This window comes from Kogia breviceps, chromosome 18 (assembly GCF_026419965.1).
Source record: "Kogia breviceps isolate mKogBre1 chromosome 18, mKogBre1 haplotype 1, whole genome shotgun sequence".
In the NCBI taxonomy this organism is placed as follows: Eukaryota; Metazoa; Chordata; class Mammalia; order Artiodactyla; family Physeteridae; genus Kogia; species Kogia breviceps.
Window position 1 is genome coordinate 8834873 of NC_081327.1, and position 21364 is coordinate 8856236.

General features: G+C 50.2%; 1 protein-coding gene across 1 annotated transcript in view; it reads left to right on the top strand.

The window, feature by feature from the left end:
• ERCC1 (ERCC excision repair 1, endonuclease non-catalytic subunit) overlaps window positions 1–21364 on the top strand; it is a 44553-nt gene that overhangs the window by 21506 nt on the left and 1683 nt on the right. Inside the window, 8 exon segments of the mRNA XM_067020204.1 lie at window positions 2034–2076; window positions 7524–7841; window positions 8313–8424; window positions 9426–9641; window positions 13326–13429; window positions 14217–14316; window positions 15289–15365; window positions 20745–20844. Coding sequence (XP_066876305.1) covers window positions 2034–2076; window positions 7524–7841; window positions 8313–8424; window positions 9426–9641; window positions 13326–13429; window positions 14217–14316; window positions 15289–15365; window positions 20745–20844 — 1070 coding nt within the window.

A 21364-nucleotide genomic window follows, 5' to 3' on the forward strand; every position in this document is an offset into this window, starting at 1 on the left:
GGGCGACACACGGGACTTCTAACTGCCACGTGTAGGACGTACAGACCATTCTGGGCGGGCTTCCCTAGTGACGCAGTGGTTGAGAATCCGCCTGCCGATGCAGGGGACACGGGTTCGTGCCCCGGTCCGGGATGTTCCCACGTGCTGCGGAGCGGCTGGGCCCGTGAGCCATGGCCACAGAGCCTGCGCGTCCGGAGCCTGTGCTCAGCAACGGGAGAGGCCACAACAGTGAGAGGCCCGCGTACTGCAAAAAACAAAAAACAAAAACAAAACCAGACCACTCTGGGCTCTCAAGGGCAAATGCTTCAACATTCTCCACTGGCACGGGCGTGTGCAATCGCAAAGCTTTGGACACCTCCCAGCCTAAACTCTGCCGCATCTTGTCCTGTTCTCATTTTTCTGTTTTAATCTGTGTAGTGGGTTGAATGGTGTGCCCCTCCCCCCACCCAAGATAAGTCCACCTGACACCTGTCAATGGAAACTTATTTGGAAAAAGAGTCTGTGCGGATATAATTAAGGTTAGGATCTCGAGATGATATCACCCTGGATTATCCAAGTGGGCCCTAAACCCAATGGCAAGTGTCCTTTTACAAGAGAAAGGCAGAGGGAGATTGGACACAGATAGGAGAAGAGGTGGCCATTGTGAGGATGGAGGGAGAGATGAGAGTGATGGGGCCACCCAGGAACACCTGGGGCCACCAGAAGCTGGAAAAGGCAAAGAAGAATCTTCCCCGAGAAAATTCAGAGGGAGTGTGGCCCCGCTGTTACCTTGCTTTCGGATCTCTGGCCTCCAGAACCGTGAGGGAATAAATTTCTGTTGTCTTAAGCCACGAAGTTTGTGGTAATTTGTTAGGCAGCCGTAGGAAACAAACACAGTCTGTTTAGGGGCCTGTCTTCTTCCACCCTGAAGACAGAGTTTCTGTAGCTTTCAGCTGCTGTCTCACAGCAGGAAACAGGCTCAGAAAGAAGGCAGAGCCAGAACCAGAACTCAGGTCTCTGGAACCTCATTCCAGATCCAGGGGGTCACTGTGGAAACTCGCAGGGTATTTTGCCTGTTAAAGAAATACAGAGTGACTATTGAATTTTCTTTTAAGGCAGTGGTTGAAAACACAAGCTTTTGTTGGAGTCCTGGTTTGTTTGCTTACTTGCTTTGTGGCCTTGGTCAAGAGACTAACCTCTCTGTGCCTCAGTTTCTCCTTCTATAAAATAGGGATAACAAGATAAGTCATCTCAGAGAGCTGTGATATGGAGTATAGGAGAATTGATCAACTTTGCCATTTGACGTTGTCCTGAAGGTCTTTGCAAATGCTATAAGACAAGAAAAATGAGATGTAAAGATGGGAAGGCAAGACATAAAACTAACGTTTGGATCATTTCAAAGGAAAGCTAAGAGAATCAACAAACTTTTTGTATGTTTTTGGCCACGCTGCCCGGCAAGTGGGATCTTAGTTCCCTGACCAGGGATCGAACCCATGCCCCCTGCAGTGGAAGTGCAGAGTCCTAACCACTGGACTGCCAGGGAATTCCCTCAACAGAATATTTTATTTTATTTTTATTATTTACTTTTTAAAAAGATTTTAATTAATTTTTTTAACTTTAGCCATCCTAATGGATGTGAAGTAGTATCTCATTATAGGTTTTTTTTTAAAAAATAAACTTATTTTTTGGCTGCATTGGGTCTTCCTTGCTGTGCGCTAGCTTCCTCTAGTTGCAGTGAGTGGGGGCTACTCTTTGTTGCGGTGCATGGGCTTCTCATTGCAGTGGCTTCTCTTGTTGCGGAGCACGGGCTCTAGGTGCGTGGGCTTCAGTAGTTGTGGCACGTGGGCTCAGTAGTTGTGGCGCATGGGCTTAGTTGCTGCCTGGCATGTGGGATCTTCCCGGACCAGGGCTCGAACCCATGTCCCCTGCATTGGCAGGCGGATTCTTAACCACTGCGCCACCAGGGAAGTCCCCCACTTTAATGTTTGGCTCAACAGAAGATAACTGGGTCTTCACCTCTGCTTGGGTGCTCAGTCTGTTGTGGTATTTTGCAGGTTGCATTGAACACTCAGGAGAGAGTGAGAGTGAAAAAGGGAGGTAAGTGTCTTAGTATTATTATGATAATCATTTTGACCTCAGGGACCTCTTGAAAGAGTGCTGGGGAACCCCCCAAGGTTCTGTGGACTGCACTTTGAGAATCACTCCTTACCTTTGGGTTCTATAGGGCCTAGAGACAGTGTCCTGGGAACTGAACACCTCTGGGGCCGTGGGACCTGGTTCAGGAGACAGCTCTGACTACAAGCAAGGTATTCTCTGAGCCTCAGTTTCGTCATCTCTAACATGGGGTTGGTGATGATGAAAATAATAAAAGTACCTCCCTCCTAAGGTTGTAGTGAGACCCATAGGAGATAACTCTGACTCACACCTGGCATGTAGCATACAATAATCATTTGCTATTATAGTTTGGGAAACGTCATTTTATTTTATTACCAACACTTCTTATTCATGCAATTAACTTCTCCAGAGGCCTATCTTGTGCTGGGCAGTGCTGGGGACATGGTGATGAATGAGAAGGGCCTGGCCCTCCCCTCATGGGGTTCCCAGTCCAATGGGTCACCGAGTTTCATTTGTGAGGGATTGCCCTTAGCACCAGGTCCCTGAGGAGCATGAGTTCTTAAGACTGGGGAGGCAGGGAAAGGTATTCTAGGGAGTGGGAACAGCATGCGAGGAGCCATGGCAAGTGGAGAAAGGGACAGCTGTGGCCTGATGGTTGGCTGGTTGTGTCCATTTCTCTGCCCCCAAGATGCTTCAGTCCTGTTGCTGGTGAGAAATACGTGTGTATATCTGGTTTATCTTTTTAATATTTATTTATTTGGCTGCACCGGGTCTTAGTTGCGACATGCTGGAATCTTCTTTGCAGCATGAGAACTCTTAGTTGCGGCATGTGGGATCTAGTTCCCTGACCAGGGATCAAAACCGGGCCCCCTGCATTGGGAGCGCAGAGTCTTAGCCACTGGACCACCAGGGAAGTCCCCAACCCCTCTTCTTGTGTAAAGTTAGTTCCTCAATTCTGGGCTCTTTTTTAAGGGAAGTCCCACCTCTGATCTAACCTCAGTCTCTCATGCTGCAGATCCTCCTTTTGCTGCATATCCATCCACGGTGCCCCGTGGAAACTTGGGACGTCCCAGCAGAAGAGGTGCCTGGGATGGGGCGGGGTCAGGTCCAGCTCCTCCACTGTCCCCCATCCGGGGGCCGCTGCTCGGGGCCGGGTGAGTCAGCCCCCGGCGGCTCCCGCGTCATCCTGGCCGTTAGGCTCCGCGCTATTTCGGGCTCGGGCGCTATAAATAGAGGCTCGCGGAGCAAAGCCGTTCCCCCTCCGCTCGGGCGCCCCTGCGTCCCTGGACCCGCCGCGATCGACGGGCCGCGCGTCACCGCGGCTAAGTTTAGAGGCGGGTGGGGACGTCGGCCGGGTCACTGCTCCCCTCGGCAGCGCCCCCGCTTACAGAGCCTTCGGCCCGACGGCAATCTGCCCCCTGCCCAGAGTCCCTCGGGTGGAATTAGGGGCGAAGTGTCTCCATATTCTCCATCCCCACCCCAATCCTTCGGAGGCGCAGAGGAAACTCGCAGTTGGGATTAGGGGAAGGTCTGGGCACTGTGTGTGCTACAGCGGTGGCCACAACAGCTTCAGCCTCTGCTTTCCCAGGACTTGGTCAAGGCCTATTTTATTTTTATGGACTCGAGGAGTCGCCCGGGAACTTCAGTTGGGACTGGAATTTGAACTTGGAGCGTTTGGAAGAAGGACAGGGAAATAAGAGTACGGACAGCTGTTAGACTCGAACTCGCAACTCTGGGAGCCGGAAAGATGCGAATCCGGAATCCGAAAGTTAAATTTGGGAAGAGTGTAGGAATCAAACTTGGAAATATAATATATTACAGAGCCGAGGACAACTTTTCTCCCCCTTAACTAACGTAAATAGGCTCAGAGTTACCTGAACCGCGCTCAGCGGGCCCTTTGCCGCACTTCTGCGATAGTGAAACGGGTCGGGAGAAACGAAAGGGCAGCCCGCCGCCTTCTCACGGGTCTTGCCCCGGAGTGCGTTCTGGCGCAGCAGTCCCCGGCCCCTCTACACCCCAAATCCTCTTGTGGGGCGCCATCGCCCCCTGGCGGAAAAGGCACGCTTTGCGGGTTTATTTGGTAATTCCCGTTCCCCGACGGGAGAAACTGAGTCCCACCCAGGCTGGCTTCCTTCTAGAAGCTCTCTCTGCCCTTGGATTCAGAGACACATTTTCATAGTCCTTCTCTGTGTCACTGGGGCCTCAGTTCCTTCATCTGTCAAATGAACTATCGATACCTAAGGGGAGGGTTACTGTGAGGATTTAGCTCATAGGAAGCTATCTGTCTGGTTTGATGGGTATATAGTTGATGGTAATATATGTATCTTTTATTTATAGAGCCCCTCTTCCTGTGACCGTGTGGCCCCCTCCCCCATAATCTACTTCACGTCACTGTTTTTTTTATCATCTCCAGAGCATGTATGACCGTCTGGAACTCTCTATTTGTGGGTTTCTTTCTTATGGTCTGCCTCCCATGAGACCATCAGCACCACAGGGCAGGGACCTGGTCTGATTTGCTGCCAGCTGTATCCCCAGTGCCTGCCACACCGTAGGTGCTCAATATGTAGTTATTCAAGGAATGAGTGAACCATGGGTTTCAAGACGGGGCTCCATGGTCTTATGGAATTCTCACAAGCTCAGCAGTTACAGATGGGAAAACTGAGGCTCCCAGTGGTGAAGTCGCTTGCTGGAGGATTCTGCTTCTGTTCTTTGTTCATTCATACAACATATGGTTCCGTAGCCCCTTCCTGTTTCTGGGCACTGTGCTACAGCGGTGGCCACAACAGCTTCAGCCTCTGCTTGCCCAGGACTTGGTCAAGGGCTATTTTATTTTTAGGACAAACCTGAATATTTCACCTACTGCATGCCAAGTAAAGATGTAGGGACTTCACACGTAACTCATTTCATATTCCTAATAGTTATGCTCTTGTTATCCCCATTTTAGAGATGAGCAAACTGACGCACACAGAGAAACTGAGTTGCTGGCACCAGGTCACACTGCTAGTAAGTGATCCCGGGGAAAAATTACACCCAGCAATGAGACTGCTTATGAAGGAGGGAGAATCAGGGAGATGGTAGACTTCCCATTAGTGACCCAGATGGAGCACCAGTGTCTTCTAACTTTGCAAGAAAAATAACTAGGAACCCAGAATTTTTTTTTTTTTTTTTCTTTTGCGGTACGCGGGCCTCTCACTGTTGCGGCCTCTCGTGTTGCGGAGCACAGGCTCCGGACGCGCAGGCGCAGCGGCCATGGCTCACGGGCCCAGCCGCTCCGCGGAATGTGGGATCCTCCCGGACCGGGGCACGAACCCGTTTCCCCTGCTTCGGCAGGCGGACTCTCAACCACTGTGCCACCAGGGAAGCCCGGAACCCAGAATTTGAGATTCCATTTGTGAGGGTCAAATAAAGACATTTTCAGATGAGCAAGCTCCGAAATTTTCTATCCAGAATGTTCTCTGAAAAAGTTAGAAAAGAATGTACTCTAGCAAGAAGTAAAAATTAATTCAGAAGGAAGAAGTTTATAAAAAGTAACAGAAAATTGTTAAGGGTTGACTCGTGTCCCCCAAAAAGATAGGTTGAGTCCTAACCCCCGTTACTTCAGAATGTGACTTTTGAAATAAGGTCTTTACAGAGACAAGTTAAAATGAGGTCATTATGGTGGTCCCTAATCCAATATGACTGGCATCCTTATAAAATGGGGAAATTTGGACACAGAGACGGACATGCACAGAGGAAAGACAGTGTGAAGACACACAGGGAGAAGATGGCCATCCACAAGCCAAGGAATGCCTGAGGCTACCAGAAGCTAAGAGAGGGGGCTGGAACAGATCCTTCCCTAGTGCATTCAGAGGGCACATTGCTCTGCCAATACCTTGATTTTGGACTTCTAGCCTCCAGGAACTGTGAGAATAACTTTCTGTGGTTTAAGCCAGTCAAGTTTTGGTACTTCTTTACAGCTGCCCTAGGAAACTAATACCATGAACCAATTATATAAATAAAAATTAACTAGAAAAAATCTTTTACAGTAGGTCCCTAACAAAAGCCCAAATCAATGGAGAGATAGAGACAATATGTTCATGGGTATGAAAAAGATGTCAATCTTCTTGTAATTAATCCATCAATTCAGTGCAATTCCAATCTCAATAGGATTTTTCAGGGAACTAGAAAAGCAGCTGCTAAAATCCATCTAGAAGAGAAGATGGACAAGAATGGTAAAGACAGATTTGAAACTGAACAGAGGTGGGGAACTTGCCTCATGTGATATCAAAACATATCTAAATGAAATAATTAAACTGGCATGGAGGCAAGGGACAGATACAGAGATAAATGAAACATAATAGAAATGTCAGAGATAGACCTGTGTATACATGGGAATTTGGCACATGATAAAGGTGGAATATCAAAACCAGGGAAAGGACTGGCTTCTTTTTTTTTTTTTTTTTTTGCCCAGCTGCATGACTTGAGGGGTCTTAGTTCCCTGATCAGGGATGGAACCCCGGCCCCGGCAGTAAAAACACTGAGTTCTAACCACTGGACCCCCAGGGAATTCCCAGGACTGGCTTTTAAAATAAATGGTATCCGGACAATTAGGTATATCCACCATAAATTCCTACCTTAGTACATTTTCAAAAATAAGTCTCATATGGATGAAAGACAGAAACAAAATCAAAACTAGGAAAAGTATTAAAAGAAATGATAAACTATGACCTTGGGGTATGGCAAGCCTCTTAAACACACCAAAAGTCAGGATAGATTGATAAATAGGTGCGAATAAACACTAAGACCTTCTGTGTGAGAAAAATAAATAAAGTTAAAATATAAAGTGCAAACTAGCAGGAAATATTTGGAATATGTGTAACTAACAATTAGAATTGGAATCCATAAAGTACTCTGACACATTAACAGTAATAAAAAAGGCATACAACCCCATTGAAAAAATGGGCAAAGGATATGGGCAAGCAACTCACAGAAAACAAAGACCAATAAACTCACAGAAAGATGTTCTCTTCTTAGTAATCAAAGTTGCAAGTTAGAACAGTGTGATACTATCCTTTCAGGAAATGACTAATACTTACTCATCAACCAGGTTTCTGCTCAGATGTCCCTTCCTCTAGGAAGCTCTTTCCTGGCCCTCGGGCTGGATTAGGTGTCCCCTGCCCCACCCCCCTCCCGGGCCCTCTGGGGTCTCCTAGCCAGCCCTGTCCACTCTGGATCGTCACTATTTGGGAAAGGGTTTGTCTCTCCGAATGCGTTGTGAGCTCCAGAAGGGCGGAGCGGGGCTTTCATTATCCGGGGCAATGTATGTGGAGTAAGAGAATGAGTGAATGGGGAAACTGAGGCTAAGTCAATGACAGAGCTGGTATTCAAACCCAAGTCTGTACTGAGAGAAGGAACCTAGTTTGATTATCTGCCATCTCTTCTCCACTAAGCCCTGCCCAGAGCCCAGGCACACAAGAGGAGCTCAGTAAGGGCACTGAAATCAAACTGCTTGGCAACCGGAGACGCTCAGGGCCAGAGGCGGACAGCTCTCTCCAAAACCAAACCTCCGCAGTCCTCCAGAACCATAGAGAGCTGCGCGAGGAACCGCCCCTCTCGATGCTCTACGCCGTTGGGGAACGTCGGGAGCGGGCTGGAGGGCTAGAGAGGCCGGAAGTGCGACCAGCCTGGGGATCCGCTGGCCGCGCCGGAGGTGGGACGCCTCGAGCTCTCTCCTGTCTTTCCTTCTAGGCCTGGGGCCGAGGAGGTGAGTTCTTGGGTCGCTGAGACCGCGGGGCCGGGTTGAGAGGGGCGTGGAGTTGAGACCGCCTGTGGCGATTGGCAGATGCAGAAGCCAATCAATCGTTACAATGTCAGAGAGTTTGAGAGGGTGGAGCGACGGAAAGGCATCCAGGTGCGAGCCTTGGGGGCGGGCTGGACGGAGGGTTGGGGGCTGTGGTCTGGCCTGGCAAAGGGAAGGCGGGGAACAGTGAGGGCGGGGAGAATAGAAAGGTGGGAGCCTGAAGGGCGTGGCGAAAGGAAAGTGTGTCCCGGTAAGGGGCGGGGCGAGCCGCAGGTGGAGGCTCCATGGGGCGGGGCCTTGTAGAACCTGGGGCCCTGGGTGTCTGGACCTGGACGCGATGGAGCCCTGGAATTTTTTTGGGGGTACGGCAGTGTCTGGGGGTTCCTTCTGGGGAATGTCGATGCTTTGCTGCCTCCTGACGCCACGGCTTCATTTTCAGGCCCCAGAAGGACCTTGCGATGGACGAAGAGAGAGTGCAGAAGCCCGCTGGCCCACCCACAAGGAAGAAATTCCTCATTCCAGTGGACGAGGATGAGGTCCCTCCTCCCGGGGTAGGACTAGGAGATGGGGGGACTGCTGGGAGGCTTGGGGGGTGGTTGGGAGGAAGGGGGACAGGAACGGGCCTGTTGGACCACAGTGTGGGTTAGGAAATTTGGGGGCCTGGGTCACTTTGAGAAGACAGTCTTTTGCCTTCTGCAAGTATCAGTTTCCTGTAAAAAGCAAAATGTCATGGTCAGGAGGACTAAGGCAGAGGCTGCAAACCAGGAAGTAGTCCTGAGATACGTTTTATGTGGCCAAAACCCTGGTTCTGCAAGGAATGAATTTATAGCTGATAGTTGAGAATTGGAAGGTTTGGCAATTTTTAAAAAATCTGCATTTTTGACATCTTTTGGTAAATAAAGGATCTGGCAACACAGAGATCTCAATCCTACAGGAACACAATTGCCTGGTGCTAAGTAGTGGCTGCCATCTATGTGCTATGAAAAAAAAAAAAAACGTAGGCTAAGGATAGAGGGTGTGATGGGGGAGAAGAGCTACCTTAGATAGAGCAGTCAAAGGAGGGCCTCTTGGAGGAGATGAAGCCTTTGCCAAAATGTGAAAGAAGTGAGTGAGCGAACTATGCAACATCAGGGGGGAAGGGAACAGCCAGTGCAAAGGCCCTGAGGTCAGAGAGAATCTGATAAGTTTTAGGGCAGCAGGAAGGCCAGTGGGGCTGGAGTAGAGAAAGCCAGGCAGAAGACGTAGAAGGTGAGGTCCTTGAGGCAAGGAGGCAGGGGCAGATCTTTACGAGGCTCGAGGACTGAGGTGACAGCTTTGGCTTTTACTCTTAGTAGGAACCACCTAAGGGCTCTGAGCAGAAGAGGAACATGATATGACTCAGTGTGGGGAGCAGACTGTGGGAGGTAAGGGCAGAGGCAGGGCACTGGTGAGGAGGTGACTGCAGTGGCCCAAGGGAGAGAAGATGGTGGTCGGCACCATGGTAGAGGCCGAGGAGGCGGGGAGGAGTGGCTAGATTCAGATTTTGTATGCCCTCTCACATCTCTCCCCTCAGGCCAAGCCCTTATTCAAATCCACACGGAGCCTACCCACTGTGGAGACCTCACCCCAGCTGGCTCCTCAGACCTACGCCGAGTACGCCATCTCAGGACCTCCAGGAGGGTCTGGAGCCACACGCCCCATAGGGCCAGAACCCCTGGCAGGAGAGACCCCCAACCAGGCCCCCAAACCAGGAGCAAAATCCAACAGCATCATTGTGAGCCCCCGGCAGGTGAGGAGGGGGCTGGAGAAGTGGGGCTTTGGGGTTTCTGGTGAGAAACGTGGTTATAGGGAGGGCTTTCTAGCGGACAAGGAAGGAGTTCTGAGTTCTAGCCATTATGCTCTCAACAGCACCATTCATCCATTCCACTAGCGTGTGTGGGTTGCATATGCCCCGTGTCTTAGTCTGTTCAGGCTTCTGTAACAAAAATACCATAGACTGGTGGTCTGAACAACGAACATTTATTTCTCACAGTTCTGGAGGCTGAGAAGTCCAAGATCAAGGCGCTGGCAGATTCGGTGTCTAGTGAGGACCCGCTTCCTGGTTCATAGACAGCCATCTTCTCACTGTGTCCTCACAGCATATAGGAAAGGGTGAGGGAGCTCTCTGGGGTCTCTTTTATAAGAGCGCCAGTCCATTCCTGAGGGCTCCACCTTCATGACCTAATCACTTCCCTTCACCTCCTAATATCATCACATTGGGGGGTAGTATTTCAACCTATGCATTTCGGGGAGACACAGACATTCAGTCCATAGCACCCCAGCTCTTATGGTTGGGGGCCCGATTATGTTCACGAAGCTACATTTCCTGTCCCCGGGTTTGTCCATTTATTCAAAAACAGTTGAACACAGGCCCGAGTTTGAATCCCGCTCTGCCACACAGTAGTTGTGTCATCTGGGGCATCATCTTGGGTGACTTAACCCCTCTGAGCCTTTAAAATGGGGGTTCACCCACTTATAATCCATAAATATCTTCAGAGGTTACCTGGTGCAGTTCTTAGCTCCGGAGATAGCAGATAAAGTCTCTGCTATTGACGGGGCTGGCATTCCGGAAGGAGACGGCAGCAGTACACAGAGATAATAGTGGGACTCCAGAACATGAAATATGCTCAAAATTGTTAGCCATCAGGGAAATGCAAACCCAAACCACGATGAGATACCACTTCATACCCTAGAATCTAAAGGATAGGCAATAACGAGGGTGGCGGAGTGTGGAGGCGTTGGAAGCCTCGTACCCTGCTGGCGGGAATGTCAAATGGTGCAGCCACTTTGGAACACCGCCCGGCAGCTCCTCAGACACTTAAACGTAGAGTCGTCATATGACCTTGCAGTTCCACCTCTAGGTATATGTGCAAGAGAAATGAAAATACGGTCAACCTTCTGCAACCATGGATACAAAACCCGCAGACACGGAGGGCCAACTGTACTATGTCATCTGTGGATTTTGATATCCAGGGGGTCCTGGGACCAGTCCTCTGTGGATACTGAGGGACCACTGTCTTACGTCCACGCAAAATCTAGTACACAGATGTTCACAACAGCGTTATTCACAGTAGCCAAAAAGTGGAAACAACCCAAATGTCTAGCAAATGATGACTAGTTTTTTCACTTAGCGTGACGCCCTCAAGGCTCATCCATGTCGGGGCGTGAATTAGTGCTTCATTCCTTTTTGTTGCTAAATAGTGTCCATGGCGTGGATATGCCGCTTTCTGTTTGTCCATTCATCCATTGACGGGCGTTTGGGTGGTTCATATTTTTCAATTATTATGAAAATGCTGCTGTGAACATTTGTGTACTGCTGTTAACGTCTGTTTCCAGTTCTCTTGGGTATTTATCTAGGAGTGGATTTGCTGGGTCGTATGGTGACTGTATGTTTAACTTTCTCAGGCACCCCAAACGGTCTTCTAAAAGGCTGCAGCATTTTACATTCCCACCAGCAGTGGGTGAAGGTTCCATTCTCACCATATCCTCACCGCTTGTCATTGTCTGTCTTTCGGATTTCGGCCATTCTAATGGGTGTGAAGTGGACAAAATACTTTTTTAAAAATTAAAATTGGGATAAACAAGGTCCTACTGTATAGTACAGGAAATTATATACAATATCCGTGATAAACCATGATGGAAAAGAATATTTTAAAATATATATATGTATAACTGAATCACTTTGATGTACAGCAGAAATTAACATGACATTGTAAATCAACTGTGCTTCAATTTTTTTTTGTTTGTTTGTTTGTTTTTGTTTTTGTTTTTTGCGGTATGCGGGCCTCTCACTGTTGTGGCCTCTCCCATTGCGGAGCACAGGCTGCGGACGCGCAGGCTCAGCGGCCATGGCTCACAGGCCCAGCCGCTCCGCGGCATGTGGGATCTTCCCGGACCAGGGCACGAACCCGTGTCTCCTGCATCGGCAGGCGGATTCTCAACCACTGCGCCACCAGGGAAGCCCTGTGCTTCAATTTAAGAATATAAATTAAGTAAAATTGGATCCCGCCCCTCCCTTGCCCAAAGCCCTTCCATGGCTCCCAGTGGCTCAGGTCCAGATGGCCCAGAGCCTGTGGGACTTGGGACCCCTGCAGACCCTTCCCACCCCAGCTGCTCTGACCACTCCACAGTCCACCCCGAGAGCAGGTACCACACCCTTATTAGAGCTGCATTCCACCTCACTTGGTAATTACATGTTCGTCCCTGAGATGCTTTTGTTTAATGTCTGTGTCCCCCACGAGGGCAGCAATCTATGTCCTCTTGGTCACGGCTGTATCCCCAGCACTTAGACACACAGTAGGCACTCAGATACCTGAATAGATTAGAGCTTGACTTGTTCAAAGTATTTTGGTCTTGGGCTACAGGGTAGACCATGAGGCGGGGGTTTATTTATTTCTTTTGGCTGCGTTGGGTCTTCATTGCTGCACGTGGGCTTTCTCTGGTTGCGGCGAGTGGGGGCTACTCTTCGTCACGGTGCGCGGGCTTCTCATTGCAGTGGCATCTCTTGTTGCAGAGCACGGGCTCTAGGCGTGTGGGCTTCAGTAGTTGTGGCACATGGGCTCCAGTAGTTGTGGCACATGGACTCAGTAGTTGTGGCTCACGGGCTTAGTTGCACCGTGGCTTGTGGGATCTTCCCAGACCAGAGATCCAGCCCATGTCCCCTGTATTGGTAGGTGGATTCTTAACCCCTGCTCCACCAGGAAAATCTGTGAGGGGTGTTTAGAGAGACGAGTCTGCTGGGCAGATACCAGGCTTTCGGGGCTCTGACCCTGTGGAGGGTCACAGACCCCTGTGAGGAGCTTCCTCCTGAGGGCACTGGGAAGCCATGGCAGGGCTTAGAGCTGGAGAGGGGCAGCTTTGTGCTTTAGGAAGAGCCGTCTGGCTCCTGTTTGGAGGGTGGCCAGGAGGGGACACCACTGGGGCAGGAGACCAGGAGGAGGTTGGGTGGAGGCCATGGCAGTGGAGGGGGAGAAAATTCATGGGAATGCTTAGAAGGTAGATGTCCCACCTGGTGGTTGAGGGGGAGAGGGAAGTGTGCAGGACAAGGCTTGGGTCTCTGGATGGTGGGGCTGTCCCTGAGTTGGGGCTGGGAGGGGGAGCAGGTGTGGAGGCCAGTGCTGAGTGCAGTGAGGTAGATACCTGGAGACAGGTGTCCCGTGGACCACAGGACACACGAGCTGGGGCTGGGGAGAGGGCTGAGCTGGAGAGAGACCCAGGGACCCTTTAGTTAAGGCCTAGGGCCAGGGAGGAGGGGCCTAGGTCAGAGCCCCAGTACCAAGAACATTCCAGGCTGAGGAGGAGGAGGAGTCTGGGGAGAGGAGGAGAGCAGAGCTAGAGAAGCCCCAGGTGCAAAGCAGGAGGTGGGGGGAGGGGCCCTGGGGTGGCGGTGGTCCCAGGGTGACTCTGCTAATGGCTTCTGTTCTCCCTCCCCCAGAGGGGCAACCCTGTGCTGAGGTTTGTGCGCAACGTGCCCTGGGAGTTTGGCGATGTGCTTCCTGATTACGTGCTGGGCCAGAGCACCTGTGCCCTCTTCCTCAGGTGAGCTCTGGGGGCCACCCACCCTCAAGATGGCCTGGGAGGGGTGTGCTCTGGGTGTTCTCAGCCTTTGTATGGGAGACCTCTGGGCACGGCCTGGGCCTAGGTGTGACCCTGTGTGCGAGGTGGAGATCTTGGCTTAGACGTGTCCAAAGCAAGAGCTGGGCCCTGGACTCTGGGTCTGAGGGGGGAGGGGCTGGGGGTCTGGATCCTGGGTCTGAGCGGGGAGGGGCCGGGGGCCTGGATCCTGGGTCTGAGCGGGGAGGGGCCGGGGGCCTGGATCCTGGGTCTGAGGGGGGAGGGGCTGGGGGTCTGGATCCTGGGTCTGAGGGGGGAGGGGCCGGGGGCCTGGATCCTGGGTCTGAGGGGGGAGGGGCCGGGGGCCTGGATCCGGGGTCTGAGCGGGGAGGGGCCGGCGCTCTCTGCGGTCAAAGCAGGCAGTCCCGGGGATGGGCCCTGCTTCCCAAGACCAGCTGTGCAGCGCCACCCCCTGACCCCGGTATACACTCTCTGGGGTTTCCTGGTCTCCACCTGAAACCTGAAGTCCTTCTCTTCCCCGGTGAAGAATCCGGGGGTCCACCCTTCCAGGGAGTCAGAGCCAGGCATCCCTCACTGCCAGTCCCCCCGTGCCCCTTTCTTGAAGGGTGACCTTGGGCAAGTCACTTAACCTCTCTGAGCCTCGGATCTGCCTGTGCTCCCCAAGCCCTCTGCTTTCCAGCAAGAGGGGAGAAGGGCTTCTGGGGTCTCTTAGCTGGGGACCTTCCAACCCCTCCCTCTCCCGCCCCCCCAGCCTCCGTTACCACAGCCTCCACCCAGACTACATCCACGAGCGGCTGCAGAGCCTGGGGAAGAGCTTCGCCCTGCGGGTCCTGCTCGTCCAGGTGGATGTGGTGAGCAGGGGTCACTCCTCCATGGGCCTCACTGTCCCCATCTGTGAAATGGGGAGCCTTGGGCCTCCCGGTTGCCTGGTGGACTGTTGAATCTCTTCCGAGGAGAAACGCAAGTTGGGACCCCAGTGGGGAATATCTCACATCTGTGTTGGCGAGGAGGTGGAGGGTCAGATTACCCGTCTCCTCCTTCCCCACGCCCCCCTTCAACCAGGCCCTACCCCCTGCCACTTCAGTACTTCTTGAACCTGTTTCATTGTGTCCTCACAGCCGGCCCCTGATCCAGGCCCTTCCCTCTCTTGCCTGGGTCCCTGCCCCAGCCTCTTCTCTGGTCTTGTGGCCTCCAGCTTCGACCCTGCAGTAGTCAGAGGGGTCTTCTGGCACACGGATCTGATGTCCCAACCCCTCTGTGGTCCCCCCGTGCCCCCCATGGCCCGTGAGGCCCAGTGTCACCTGACCCCTGCCCAACTCTCCCGATTCATCTCTAAGCTTCCACGTGGTCACCCTTTCATTTCACAGCCTCCACCCCATAGTGGTGACTTGTGTTTCCTCAAGCCTTCTTTCCCCTCCCTTCCTTTGCACACGCTGTTCCCTCTGCCTGGAGTTCCCTTTTCTGCTCTCTGTTGCCCTCACTCCTCATCCTCCTTCAGGTCCCAGCTCAGCCATCCCCTCCTCTAGGAAGCTCTCCCTAACCCCCCAGGTAGGACAGACGCTCCTCTGGCTCCCCCACCCCAGCGCTGGCCACTCTTGAGTCATCACTGACTGGGGACTGTCTGTCCCCCTCATCAGGCTGTGAGTCCCGGGAAGGCACAGCCAGGGCTGTCCCGGTCACTGCTGGGTCCTGCACAGGCTGGGCGCCCAGTTGGAGATTAGGGAGTGTCAGCTGAGTGAAAGGCTCTTGGCGTCCTAAGCTGCTCTGCTTCCAATTCTTTGCTTCCTCCCAGATCCCTCATTCTAATTTTCTTCTCTACTCAGAAAGATCCTCAGCAGGCCCTCAAGGAACTGGCTAAGATGTGCATCCTGGCCGACTGCACCCTGATCCTTGCCTGGAGGTGAGATGGAGGCTCCCCTCCCGGGTCAGACTCTAACCTGAGAGTTATCGGCCCTTCTGCCCCCAAATCTTCCCAGCCCTTCTTCCTCCCACGAACTCCCTGTGTGTGTCTGGTCCGGGCACTGCCTCTCTGGCCTTCAATTTCTTTATCTGTAAAGTAGGGTCTTAATTTCTTTCTTACAGGGTTGTAGGCACAAAAGCAGGTGACGTACATCAAATCCCAAGACCGTACTAGGCACTTATGAGTTAGACATAAAATCTGGCTGAATAATTAATTTCAAGTCAAGGTTTCTGAAGACCATTTTGATTGACTCTCCGTAGGGAAAAGAAGACATCCCTTCCTCACACCATAATCAGAACGAAATCTGGATAGTTATAGACACAGAAAGCAAAACTATAGTAAAAGTATTCAAAGAAATCTTATAAAAAATATATATATTTATTATGATCCTGTGGTAAGGAAAGTCTTCCAAAACAAGACCCAAAACCTAGACACCATAAAGGAAAAGGTTACCCAATTTGAGTAAATTAAAGTTTTAAGACTTCCAGATGGTAAGAGATACTGTAAACAAAGTTAAAAGACAAGTGACAAACTAAGAGAAAATACTTGTTTTATATATATAAAACAAAGACTTATGATCCTTAATTTATATATGTATATATAAATTTTATATTTATACAGTTCAAATATATATAAAGGTTTATATTCATAGGAATGTATTTAAACATTTGTTATATATTTACATGTATATGTATATATACATATCTATATCTATCTATCTACATATATATATGTAGATAGATAGATATAAAGAGCCTCTTACAATTCAGTAAGAAAAAGATAGCCCGATTTTTAAAAGTCTAACGCAGGTTGCCAAGAACACATGAAAAAAACTATCAACCACACAGCTTATCAGGAAAAGTAAATTTTCAAAGAATGAGGTGTTATTTTTCACCCATTAATTTGGTGAAAACTTCAGATGGATAATATGAAAGGGGCACCTGCATGTTTGGTTGGCTATTCAACAGAAAATAGACATACTCTCCGAGGCAGAAATTCCCCCACTAGGAATATCTCCCCTTTGATGATCCCTCCTTGGGCGTGCAGATCCACACTGGCGTGGGCCTTCCTGGCACCATCTGTGCAGTAAGCTGCAGGACCAAACAGCATGATATTTTAATTTATGTATAAAAGGAAGGAAAATGAGCCATGTTTTTGAACAGATACAGATGTGAATAAACTGAAGGGGGCTCCAAGGGGTCCAAGCTGTGAACAGTGTTGAACCTTGGGAATGCCACAAGGGGAGAGGTCCTGAGGGGAGGGAGACTTCTATCCTCTGCCCTTCTCTTTTCTTCTGAATATGTAATGGTTAGGTTCTTTTGTTAAAGAATAGGTAGCATATTCATGTAGTTCAAAAATCAGAGGTGATTATATATATATACATATTATATAAGTATGTGTAAGTATTATACAATGTAAGTATATAAATATTATAAGTGTATATAAGTATATATGAGCATATACATAAGTAATATATAAGTATAATACATATACTTATATAAGGATATATAATACATTTTATAAGTATATATAATATATACCTATATCATATAAGTATATATATTAAGATACATAATCACTTCTGATTTTTGAACTACATATATAATATATATATATACCATTTTTATATTGCTTTCAGATACTGTGTATGTGTATACAGAATATATATCAATGGTAGTATATGCCCTTAAAAATCTCTCTCTTCTGCCCCTTGCCTCCCACTCCCCTCCCCTCACCCTTACAGGTCACCATTATTGTTGGTTTCTTTATTTCCTTCCAACGTTTCTATAAAATGCGAACACGTGTGGAAACATCTTAATTTTCTTTCTTAGACAGACGTAAGCCTAGTGTAGATACCGTTCTGTGCCTTGTGTGGGCATGCCATTACCTGGAGGCCTTTTCTATATCAGTGTAGAGAGCAGCCGCATTATTTTTTACAGCCATGAGCACAGGCTCCGGACGCACAGGCTCAGCGGCCACGGCTCAGGGACCCAGCCGCTCCGCGGCACGTGGGATCCTCCCGGACCGGGGCACGAACCTGCGTCCCCTGCATCGGCAGGCGGACTCTCAACCACTGCGCCACAAGGGAAGCCCAATAGACTTTCTTTTAGAGAAATTTTAAGTTTATAGAAAAATTCATTGGAAAGTTGAGAGAGTTCCCACATACCCCCTCTCCCCCTGCACGCAGTTTCTGCAGTTATTTATATCTTGTATTCATTGGTGGCAGTACATTTGTTACAACTGATGAACTAATATTGAGATACCATTATTACTAACTAAAGTCCACAGTTCTCACTTTGTGTTTACATGCTATGGGTGTGATGTGTCCATAATTACTATTGTACAGAATAATTTCACTGCCCTGAAAGGTCCTCTGTGCTCCCCCTTTTCATCCCTTTCTTCCCCCAACCGCTGGCAACCTCTGACCTTTTTACTGTCTCCGTAGCTCTGCCTTTTCTAGAATGTCATATAGTTGGAGTCATACAGTATGTAGCTGAAAGAGAAAAATTCACAGTTCTCCTCGTGTGTTTGGAAAACCCAGTTCTTCATCCCGTGTGTCTCCTTTACTCATCACACAAAGCCCTTCGCTGCTGGCCACCAAATATGTGGAGGCGTTTCCCCACACCAAGCAGTTCTCTGCCAGCTGGGTGTCCTGCAGTGTAGCTCGGTTCTGACACCGTCCACCTGGAGATACCGCCAGATCCCACAGGTCAAGGGCTCGCAGCGCTGCCCCATCACACACACACTGCAGGCGCCAGCCGCAAGCCCAGGTAACGCCCTGTGCTCTGACCAGCCGGCTGTAGGTCAGGACCTCCGATGACCCCTTCCTCAGGTTTGATTATTTTGCTAGCGCAGCTTACAGAACTCAGGGAAACACTTACTTCTGCTTACCAGTTCGTTAAAGGATATGATCAAGGACATGGATGAAGAGGTACATAGGGCAAGGTCTGGGAGGGGCCTGAGCGCAGGAGATTCTGTCCCCGTGGAGCTGGGGTGCGTCACCCTCCCGGTGTGGATGTGTTCGCTGGCCTGGAAGCTCCCCAAACCCCGGTACTAGTGTTGGGATTTTATGGAGGCTTCTCACGTAGGCATGATCACTTATTAACTCCATTTCCAGCCCCTCTCCCCTCTGGAGGATCGGGGGTGGGGCTGAAAATTCCAAGCTTCTAATCCTGGCTTGGACTTCCTGGCTGCCACCCCCCATCCAGGAGCCATCCAGAGTCACCTCAGTGGAACAAAAGATGCTCCTGGTGTTCTTATCACTGAGGAATTTACAAGGGTTTGGAGCTCTGTGCCTTTTTGGCTTCGTTGGATCTTTGTTGCTGCGCGTGGGCTTTCTCTAGTTGCTGCTAGTGGGGGCTACTCCGTTGTGGTGCGTGGGCTTCTCATTGCTGTGGCCTCTCTTGTTGCGGAGCACGGGCTTCCGTAGTTGTGGCTCACGGGCTCTAGAGCGCAGGCTCAGTAGTTGTGGCACACGGGCTTAGTTGCTCTGCGGCATGTGGGATCTTCCCGGACCAGGTATCAAACCCGCGTCCCCTGCATTGGCAGGCGGATTCTTAACCACTGTGCCACCAGGGAAGTCCTAGCAATAGGCTTTTAAGGTTCCTCTATGTCTTTTCATATCTTGGTAATTCATTTGCTGTTTCAGCTGTATAGTATTTTCATTTTCAGCTGTATAGTATTCTACTGTGTAGATGGACCAGCTCTGTAGCCCCCTAATGGTGGACACTTGGGTGGATTTCCAAGCTTTTGCTGGTACCAGCAACACTCCCACTACTGCCCTGAACCCCAGGAATGGGTATTTAGGCCAAAGGGTAAATGTATTTGTAATTCTGTGCCCTCCCTGGGGGTGTGTTATCTCTATACTGTTTGACTATTTGGAAAAATGTATTTATGTATTAATTGTGTATTAAAACAAAAGCAAGTATAAAAATTGCTGTTTGCTGTGGGAAGTAGTACAGTGGAGTATAGAGAGCCCAGCCAGGTGAGACAGACCCACTGAAGGAGCTCTCTCTCCTCCTCGCCGGCCATGTGATCTTGGGCAACGCTGGTCTCAGTTTCCCCCTCCGCGTAATGGATTGAAAATAACTGCCTTACAGGATCTCTCAGGAGAGCCTCTGAACATAAAGGGCTTTGGACAGTGCCTGGAATGCATCTGGGACCCCACACAGGGAATATTTCCCATGTCTTTACATCCAAACTAGGGGATGTTTTGGACCCATTAAGTAAATGAGATCGAGCTCCGTCTGCAGATGTGGAAGGATGTCCTGATTGTACTGTGGAGGAAAAGTGAAAGCAAGGGAGCGGATACAGCATGCTAACTTGTGTGTCCTGAACAAATGATTAATAACAATAACAATAATAATCCCCGCTGCAGTGAGAGGAAAGCAACAAAGCCCATGGAAAAAACACAGAATTAGAAAAATGAGTGTTTCTTTCAAAAATATAAATCAACGTTTAATCAACAAACATTGCTCACTAGCTAGACTTTGAAGGCCAAGAAAATGCCTCAAGAGAAATACTTTATTTATTTCCACACAACTCAATATCCTCAAGTTCCAAAGAGAAAAAAGACCAGCTTTTTCCTGTTCCTTTATTCCACAGACAGACAGTCCCTTTTAGTGATTTAGCTGTTTCAACTACCTTTGAAACAGTTAATTACGTGTCAAAAAAACCCCAGTGCCTAATGGGAAAATGAATGGCGATTGTGAAGTTGGGTTAGTTGTGGTAAAAGATGCAGCAGTCAGAGTCCGGAGCTTTTTCCTTTTGAAGGTACGCTACATGAAAAACCTTCAAAGCTCCATTTTTCTTGGTAGTGGGAGCTGACTGCTTTAGGAGGTCGTCTTCCTGTGGTTGAGAAAAGAAATGGTATTTTTGGTTTTCCTCTCTCTCAAACCTGGCCATACTCTCTGTGCACCGACCTCCCTCCCAGAAGAGCTAACATTTCTTAAATAGACTTCTCAGCGCCAGGCGTGGCTCCTAGCGTGGACTCGTTTGTCAGCTTAATTGTCAGTTGTCCCCCACTTTACAGATGAGGAAACCGAGGCCCAGAGAGATGAAAACCATTGGCCCAGGGTAACTCAGGTGGGAAGTGGGGCCTGAACCTAACTGGTCATGCTCCCTACCTCTGGCCCTTAGTCAGAAAAGATGTGTGAAGATGCTCCCACCAAGCAAGGGTTACCGCCAGGGGACATTTTGGGGGAGGTTGAGGACATTCATTCCTCCATACATTAGAGTTTGGAATTCTTGGAGTCAGCAAATGAAATTAATCTAAAACATGACCCCCTCTTCCCCTGACCCGAATGCCTCTCACCCCAGCCCCGAGGAGGCCGGGCGGTACCTGGAGACATACAAGGCTTACGAGCAGAAGCCGGCGGACCTCCTGATGGAAAAGCTGGAGCAGGACTTCGTCTCCCGGGTGAGGCCACCTCACCTCCCTGCCTGGGCCTCCCCCCGGCTCCTCCTTGGAGGTCTGAGCTGCAGTTCTGATCTCGAGTCATACCTCTCCCTCCCCGACCCCACCCTCGGCTTCCAGTCCCTTCTCCTGCTCAAACAGCAGCGAGAGGGGTCTTCCTAAGCACAAACCTGACCCTGCCCTCTCCTGCGCAAATCCCTCCCGTGGCTCCTCGGTGCCCTCACCATGCTCTCCAAGGCCTTGCCTGTTTGACCCGGCAGCCCCGTCTGCCCCCTGCCCCCGCATTCCGTCGCTTCTCTGTGCCTCTTCCCTCTGCCTTGATTAGCTGCCCAATCCCATCTTTCCCCCATCTCCGCTCCAATGCTTCCTTCTCCAGGAAGTCCTCCCGGATCCCCAGGCCAGGTCAAGGGCCCCCCCGCTGGGCTCCCTCAGTCCCAGCCCTATCTGGGTCACCATGTCTGGAACTGATGTGTCTCCCAAACCGGACTGGGAGCCCCAGGAGGGCAGGGCTGGGGCTGTCTCG